The 9,519-nt window shown below is 30.4% G+C and overlaps 1 protein-coding gene across 1 annotated transcript; it reads left to right on the top strand.

Moving 5' to 3' along the window:
• Positions 1 to 1,063: 1,063 nt before the first annotated feature.
• Positions 1,064 to 6,070, top strand: LOC108904932 (peroxisomal membrane protein 2). The gene is made up of 5 exons (XM_018707655.2): positions 1,064 to 1,313; positions 1,346 to 1,438; positions 1,490 to 1,585; positions 1,642 to 1,924; positions 5,894 to 6,070. Exons 2-5 carry the CDS (start codon positions 1,350 to 1,352, stop codon positions 5,987 to 5,989), a joined length of 564 nt encoding a protein of 187 aa, XP_018563171.1. The 5' UTR covers positions 1,064 to 1,313; positions 1,346 to 1,349; the 3' UTR covers positions 5,990 to 6,070.
• Positions 6,071 to 9,519: the final 3,449 nt, after the last annotated feature.

Raw genomic sequence — 9,519 nt, 5'->3', positions numbered from 1 at the left:
TGCGTCCACCGTTCTTGCTTTCGCAAGATTACCGGGGGGACTTGTTTGGTTTTGTCTGTCTGTTTTTGTGTGTTTTGTGGGGTATTTTGTAGGGCGCTTGTGGAGGGTGTAGGTGTCGGGGGGCGCGTGTTTGGTGTTTGTGGTCGTGTTTTGTTTGTTTTGTCTGATTTTTTATGTCTGGGGGCTTCGTCCTCGCTAGAGGATTCCGCTGTGTGTTTTTTGCGTTTCTCTGTGCATGTGTGTGTGGTGTGTGTGTGTGTGTGAGGGTGTGTAGGTTTTAGTCGTGTGGCGATGCCCCCTTACGGGGGCGTACGTGTCTATTGGTATATTAGTCTGTCTGGTATATGGTCTGTCGGGGGTCGCAATTTTAAAGAAATGTATTAAAAAATTATGCAAATAACTGATAAATAAAGTAAAAACTTACCTGGGCATAACCCCGGCACAGATACCTGTAACAAAGATGCCGACGGCCTCTATGCTTAAGCCGGGGATTAAGTCGGTGGTTAAGAGGAAAGAATGGGATTCTTTCCAGGTAGCCTTGATAAAGGCAGGTAGATCTTGCTCGTTGCTATGCACTTTACTTCACAATAAACACGTCCGCTCAGTTCGACCGCTCGCACGAGAATGTCATTTTTGGTCAGTGTTTGTGAATATGAAGTACCTTATAAATATATCGAGAAGTTATCGTATGCCCTTTATGCCCAATGAACTTATGTTATACTCCTCGTATATACAATAATTGACCTTGAAAGTGTTTCGTACTGCAAACACTGATGGCGTATTTAATACATTATTTCTAAAGTCACTAGAACACTAGATATATGTATATCTTGTGATTTTAATTATTTAATTGAGTTGTAATCTATTTCTTACAAGAGAGCCCTTCGATTTGGCAAAAATAGTAGCTATTAGTAGCTAATAGCAACTTAGAGTTGCTCTGAACTGATATTAGTTGCTAATAGGTACTATTTTTGTCAAAACGAAAGACCCCAAGGTATATCTTATCTATGTTTTGTATCCTATATCTATGGCTATGTTGTGTCAGTGGTGTTCAATGGTATCCATAGATAATAGAAGAGAGTGGTATCATCTTATTTGTCTGTTATTTACATTTACAAGTTTGAATAAGGTTTAAATATATTTGTATCTTATTTCGCAGTATTACCTAGAAAAATTAAAAATATTGTCTAACACAATAATATCCAAATACGTAATTTAACACTTAAATGATAGAGAAACTCGGCAGCGGTGGGTATATATTTTTTTGGACTTTCAACTCTGATTAGTTTATTTGCCACATTTAATAAATACTTAATATAGACTTAAATTTGACACTGTAAGTAACAAAAATGGTCCTATCGAAACCTTTGATAAACGCCCTAAGTTTTTATTTTGGGCAATTATATGAACATCCACTTAGGACAAAAGCTATCAGCTGGTAAGTTTATAACTGGAACAGAAAACTCGAACTGATAACTTCTATTTATAGCTGCGTTATAGCAACGGCTGGAAATTATGCTTCTCAAAGGATAGCAGGAAGTAAAGTCCTTGATTATCAAAGTTTATTGGCCTACGGAGTATTTGGGTAATTGCTTAATAATAACTACAGTAGCAATTTTTTTAAATGAAAATTTGTTTTAGTTTACTATTTGGTGGGACTATACCCCATTATTTTTATAATTTCTTAGAGAGTGCCATTCCCGAAGAGGCATCATTTGTGATAGCGAAAAAATTATTTTTTGAAAGGCTTATATATTCACCTCTGTATCAAGCATTTACTCTATATGTTATAGCAAGACTGGAAGGAAAAGACCACAAAACGGCTGTAAAACAATTGCAGTCTCTTTATTGGACCGTCCTTACAAGTAGCTGGAAATATTTGACAGTCATACAGTTGCTTAATCTTAGTGTCGTACCTCCTATGGTAATTAGAAATTATTATTTATTATACATCAAGTTGTACGTAGCAGCGTGTTTTAAGTTTTCTTAAAGGCTTGTGCATACATTTACATTATATACCAACAAAAATCTACACACCAGTGATGGCTTACTAATATTAAAGTGGTCATATTTTGATAGTTAAATATGGGATGCATACCGTTTTTGGCCCACAAAAGGGGAATTGCCCTGAATTTCAAATGAAATTGTGAACTAAAAAATTTAAATGGCTATTCAGGTTTTTTATTTCTTTGCAAAAAATGAATTTTCATTGTGATATTTTAAATTTGAATGTTAATATCAAATAAAACATCCCATTTTTGAAATCTCATAATGCTGCACCTTGAAAAATGAGAATCGGTTGTGAAAATGAAATGGAAATGTACGTACAGTCGGTACAAAATTTGTTGAGATAGAATTCCAAGAAAAGAACAAGCTAATAAAGTTAAATAATGTAAATGCCTCTAAAAAATCAAGGCTAACGTGAATAGTTTTCAAAATATTTGAAAAAAACAGATTTTGGAAATCCGTTTTTTGTTCAATTTCAGCCTTGTTTGAGGTGATACGGAAAAGAGAAGAACACTTTCTCATAGCAATTTATTGCCCTCTATCGAATGGCATAATCAATTTTTTATGTAACGTTTCATCTCTCCAAGACCATCATCAACTTCATTTTTTTAAATACGACCCTGGAAATTTTATTACATTTTTTACAAGCCTTCATGACTCCCAATACTGTACTGCCTCGGCTTGAACGTTTTGTCTATAAAAATTCATCTTCAGTGTATTTGTTCCAAATTTATCCAATTTTTGTTTAGATTTCTGTTTCTTGAATTATCATACATTCTTAAGTGTCGTTAGACCCTATAAAATCCACCTAGTTATTTGAACTATTACCATCACACGTTACAATAAAACATTATTGGAATTCCTAGTCATAGATAATTCGATGTGTTGCGTCAAAATTAAAACATTACTACAATTTTGATTTCATTATGACTAATTATTAAAAATGCATATGAACAACCAAAACTACAAATAAATATTATACAAAACTACAAATAAATATTATACTTTAAAAAATTACAGAAAATGTTCAAAAACGTTTCCATTTTGGCAAATGTTGAATATGAAGATAAGCATAATATGATCGGAATTTATTATGCCTGTAACTGCAACTGTGAAAGAGAAGATGTATTTGTATCAATATCCTGAAAAAAATTAGATTGAAATTTGTTTGAATTTTGAGCACTCGAGAAACCTAGAAATAACTATGGACACAGAAATAAAACTCTAATAGTTTTATTTTAATGCATGGTGGTAATAATTTAAATAACTAGGTGGATTTCCCAGGGTCTAACGACACTTACAGTGTACGATAATTCAATAAATAAAGAAATCTAAATAAAAAATTTAGATAAATTTTAACGAATACACTGAAGATAAATTTTTTGAGACAAAACGTCCGAATCTGGTTCCGGCTGAGGCAGTACAGTATTGGAGGTCATGAAGGCTTGCAAAAAATGTAAAAAAATTTCCAGGGTCGTATTTAAAAAAATGAAGTTGATGATGGTCCTGGAGAAACGAAATGTTACATATAAAAATTGTTTATGTTATTCGATAGAAGGCATGAGAAAAATGTTCTTCTTTTTTCAATATCACCTTAAACAAGGCTGCAATTAAACAAAAACGGATTTCCGAAATTTCCATTTTTTTCAAATATTTCGAAAACTAATCATGTTAGCCTTGATTTTTTAGAGGCATAATATTGGTTCCTTGATTACGCAACTTTGCCCCACATCTCTTACTGTTTCCGAGATCCCTGTAGTAAGAAGCGAATTTGTAACGGCCTGTATAAGGTAAATATACAAATATAAAGCAGATTTTTTGGATTTAAATGGGTTTTTATTTCTTTTACATTACAGTAGAGTACATAATTAAATTGAACAATTATTAATTGAATTATTTAATGTTACTTGTTCTCCCAGAAAATTAATAATTATTCAAGAAATTATTTGGTCAGGAAGAAAAAAATTATACATAATTAAACTAGAACGCCACACCGCCAATATCTTTCTTCCATGTGATACAGGTGTCTTGGAATCCTATCTCAACAAATATCGAAAGTACTATATGTGCAACCCTTTTTGAGATCTTGGGACCAGCCAACCCGACTTTAATTTTTTATTTCATAAATTTCGTTCGAAATTTTTTTGTCAAGAAAATTCTGTGTGGACTTAGAAATCATCCCCTAAAAATTATATGGATTACATGTTTCATTATCAAAATATTACCATTTTAATTTTTGTGTCTTCACTACAGGGTGATCCATTAACAGTATGGGGGAAAAAATCTCAACAAATATAACCAAAAGAAATTGATTTAAAATTTTTTCAAGTTTGTAACTTCACCACTAGAGGGCGCCACTGCTATAGTGTTACCGAAAATTATCATTTTTTCTAAATTTCGCTTATATTACCTAAGTTGAAAATACACTTATTAGATACACTGTTAGACCCTTCAAAAGTTTTGTTTGAATTTTTTTTTGTTATTACAATAGCAACGCCAGTATAAAGGATGCCATCTTGAAATTTTTAAATTGTCATACTTCTAATAATTCCTTAATTGATTTCAAGAAATGATGGCTCATTTTAAAAAAACTATTAATAAAATTTATATTTATATGGGAATAAAAATATTATTTTCGTGCGCAATGGTAGACGACGCTAATCAGAAAAGTTTTGTAATTGTCTCCGTTTACTAAAAAAATTAAATATGTTTTTTTTTTCATGACTTGGTCGACCATTTATTAAGGAAAACAAATATACAAACCAAAAATCGATATCTTTTTTCGTTTTCAAGTTATTGCTAAAATAGTGAAGTTGTGCTAGAACATCCTCCTTTATTTAGTTCTCTTAATAACATTGACATAGTCCAAGCCTAAACTAAATTGTAAAAGTATGCCAAGCTTGTCTTTAAAAAAGTACTTGCTATATTTTGAAATATTTTTGATAATTGCAATTATTTTTTTTATTCTAAAGTATCTGAGTATTTATAAAGATTATTGTTTCCACAATGAGGCAGGCCTATGCAAATAGACAATTGAAAAATGATGTCCAACGAAATGTGACAACTCTTGCTACATGCAAAGTTAGTGTTTACATATAGTTCCTTCTACTTGTGTAGTCTCCCTGGTTGCAACTTTAGAGTTAAAATAGTGGTAGGTGGATGACATCTATTATCAGAACTGTTATATTTTCACGGTATAATTCATAAAAAGCACAAATTGTAGCAACTATTGCAGTTTCTTACTTTATTCTAATCAGTAAATTAGAAACAAATTCAAAACTTGTATTGCGGACAATACTTAGGTAAGTTTTAACGAAAATGTCATAATCATAATTTTCAAAGCCAAAATGGCAAATTTGTGTTACTCTCTCAATTGAGAGACTCCTGACTCTAAGGTGAAACATAAACATCATGTTATAGACAAAGACTAGATTACCAAGTTAGATACCTAGAAACTAACAATAATTTCCCACTAACTCATTGAACTTATAATAAATTCTGGCTATATCGACTTTTTTATCAGAAATGGGCGAGTTAAAGCTTATATCATTATGGTCCTAAGGAAACTGTCTATATCAATATTTGAAAATATATGGGGTCTTTTATTTATAAAGAAAATTTAGTTTATATTTCTAAAATGCAACATTCAATAGTTTCTATACAGATTGCTTTGAAATCACATGAAAATTTCCTAACACTTTAGTTTTTATAATTTTTTTCCTGGATATAAATGCAAAAAAGTGAAAGGTGAAATGTTAGATGAATATTTCTGTATACAAATATTTAATAGTTAAATAAATGTATAGGTAATGAAAGTTGATTTATTTGTGTGATGTTTTTCCTTAGTAAATTTGACAAAATGGTAAAATCTATTATTATTTTGCAGCTTAGAGTTTTGATAATCAATCTAGTGGGATTTTTCTGGACTATCTACATAGCAAACAAAAGGCGACAAGAACAAGAAAAAAGCAAAAAGAAATGAAGTATAATTTTATCAATCATTATGTTAATGTTAAAAAATGTATTGGGTGATTTGTTAGTTTATTTTTTATGGAGGTATATTTTTAATCAAGGTGTAAATGGTACTTGAATTTTTCATTATAATATAGACAATCCATTCCAATATATTATATTGTTTATAAAAATAAAAGCTATTTTAATAAAAATGTATTGTTAATACTGCTTTTGTCTTACTCGTTACTCGTTTCTTTAAAAATGACTGATAATACATTTAGATGGAGATTATTATATTATTTTCTTTTAAAATAATATTTGATAATATATTTTATTTTTCACTTCTCTATTATTTGTTTATTTTGTCTTGGATACGGCTACCATAAACCGAAAACTGGCTTTATGTTATGTAAGATTGTTAAAATAACAAGTTGTCTACAAACTAATGTTCCCTTTGTACCACGAGTCATCATTTGTTAATAAATCTACAAAATTTTAGTTTTGGTCTGTATTTTTGGAGTTTTCCTGTGTACTTTGTCAAAGGGGTTTTGTAAAAATAACGGAAAGTGGTGAATCCATTAAATTAGGTTTAGAAGCCAGAATACAAATGTGAAAAGTTATTAACATTAACAAAAGAACTATTTTTAATCACTCAATCTAAAAGTTAGTATCGACTTTATAAAAAAGCAGTAGTATGCTCAAATTTATCTTTAAAATAGTTATGTAGTTAGGATCACCCAGCATCTCCTCTGGAATAATTAATTTAAATTTTAAATCCATTTGAATTAAATTATTAAGCCCTTTACTTGTTATTAAAACATCAGTTGCATCAAGATTGGCCAAGTAGCATTTGATATAATTGAAAAAAAAAGATATTAATTTTAGCACTCTTATATCTCAAAAACAAAGCTTTAAAACATACAAGTTCATGTCAATTTATCTTTATATTTTTGCGAGGGCTATTACCTATTAAATTTCCCTGATTAAAACCTGAGACATCTCATAATTATAAATGAAAAATTATTTATCATTTAAAAAATTGTCTAGATTTTCACCAATCAAGCGATGGCTCAACCTTCCTAAAGCAACATAATATTTTCAAAATATGTTACCGCAATAAAACAAAACATGGAAATCTAAGTAAATAATTTCCTTGTATTTTGGAAATTGAATAAGGGCATTTAATGACTAATTTCTAAAAATAAAAGTATCTTATATTTGAAAACTGAATCATTTCCCAATTACATATTATTTTGTTCAAAAAACTGAAATATTTAAAATATTTTTTAAAAGCAGTCGTTTAAAAGAATACAGTAGAACTTTTTTTATTCAAATACTGTTTTAAATACAAGGTAACTATAGAACATCGGAATAATAGTTATTTATGGTACTAATGTGTTACGGTATATATAAGTCACGAATTATCGTGAACACACGAGTGCCGTACAAAAATTTATCCAACACTCGTAGAATTTCGTTTTATTAATAAATAAAAGTAACTTAAAATATTATACAAAGGATGCGAGTGTCAACCTAAATTGTGTCTGTAACCAAGGCTTGTCAGGAAACAAACATTATTTTCCGAGTTAAAATCACGTTGAAATCCAAAAACCAAAACTGAAAAAATGGAAAATGTGGAAATTCCATCTGAAATTTTAGAAAAAGCTAATGCGGCTATTGCAGGCATCATTCCGGAGAAATCAAAATCTATATATGCAACAAAGAACTGAAGAAATTTCAAGATTGGGGAATCAAAGAAGGGGCGAAAGGCGTAAATGAAGATGTCTTGCTGGCTTATTTCTTCAATTTAAGTGGGAAATTAGCTCCGTCCAAATTGTGGACTAAATATTCCATGCTGAAGTCAACTTTGAGAGTTTACAAGAACATTGAAATTTCTAAATTCGGAAGACTGGTGGCATTTCTAAAGTCTATAAGCACAAACATTTTCAACCAAAAAAAAATCCTAGGTCTTAGAAAGAGAACAAATCGAACAATTTTTGCGTGAAGCCCTAGACGAAGATCATCTTATGAATAAGGTAGGTTCTACTGAATTGTTTAACTGAGTTATATTTATTAAATTTGTTGTTGTTAGATGTCGTTGATATTAGGAGTTCTTGGCTCTTACCGTTGCGAGGAATTGGACGCATCTAAGCATAGACCATATGAAGGGCAAAGGGCAGTATATCCACATCATGATTTCAAATAGTAAAACGAACAAATCAAGAAGCTTCGCTGTGTTAAATGAAGTATTTTGTGTTAATCCAATTGAATTAATTAGAAAATATTCTAAGCTAAAGCCTCAAAATGTGCAGCATAAAAGGTTCATTTGCAATTTTCAAAAGGGAAAATGCACACGTTTAATGTGTTAGTGTTAATATAAGCTATGGGCTTGACAGATTCTAATTTATATACAGGGCATGGCTTGCGTCTCGTATCTAGGGATATTACAACACTCAAACGCCGCGCTGGATGGAAGTCATCTACCGTGGTAGAAGGTTTGAAGGTTATATAGAAGAGTCAATTTCCACTTTCCAGCAAAATTGATACTGCTGAAAAGATACAAGGGGTGCAGGTGCCTGAAGCAATCACACGCAAAGAAGCAACTTGTTCTATAAATTTACCACAATCACAAGACGATTCCAATAATCCATTGGCGTCAAATTTTGGCTGTACCATAAATGTTAATGTTAATATTAATAAGTAGGTAGCATTTTAGGTTATTTGTTGACTTATTACTGTTTCAAATTGGTTTTCTAATAAAAACTGGAAAAAATAAACCAAACATTTGTCTTTTATGATTTCTACGTCACTAGTGGGTTATAACAGAGACAACCCTCTGGTTATAAGTAAAATTAAGATTTCTATACCTACCTCTGGGTTTTTGTAATAAATTGCGTTTCAAATAGTAAATTTCTAAACATCTTTTTTCCAAAATTAGTTAGTTAATTAGTAAAAATTATTCAAATCTTTATTTTGAATTTAAAAAAAACAAACGCGAAAATATCTCATTTTTCAAAGAAATTGAAAGATCTCGCATTTTTTTTAAATATACCTAGGTAGGTAATTAAAAATTTCACACCAATTCATTTCCAAAATTCTTATCCAATATTAGGAAGTTGCATATATTGTTTCGCTGGTGTAATTACATGAAACAGTTTTTATTTTAGCAGAAATTGCACACAAAAAGTGGAGTCCCGAAAATATGAAAAAAATTAGGAACCTTTTATTCAATTTCTAGAAACTGCTTGTTTTGAGTTTTTTAATTTTCCAATTTAAATTTTAAAATAAATATTTTTGCACCGGAAATGTGTTTCCTTTGTTCCTGTGTTTTTCTTATTAAATGTATATTTTAAGCAAAAGGAAAGACCTGTGTGAAATTAACAGCCAAAAGTTATCCGTTAAATTTCCGGAAATAACCAAACGTTATATTTTATATGGTTCAAGAAACGCTTAAATATGTAATAACAGAAGTCGTGCTATTGCCCCAGAAATCACCAACAGGATGAAAATACTAATGGTAGTCAAAGAAATAGTTGAAAATTGGTTGTCCTAAAGGAA

The sequence above is a fragment of the Anoplophora glabripennis genome, unplaced genomic scaffold (genome assembly GCF_000390285.2).
Source record: "Anoplophora glabripennis isolate ALB-LARVAE unplaced genomic scaffold, Agla_2.0 scaffold109, whole genome shotgun sequence".
Classification (NCBI taxonomy): domain Eukaryota; kingdom Metazoa; phylum Arthropoda; class Insecta; order Coleoptera; family Cerambycidae; genus Anoplophora; species Anoplophora glabripennis.
The sequence above is the reverse complement of the archived record's forward strand: the minus strand, read 5'-3'. Positions and strand labels throughout refer to the sequence as shown.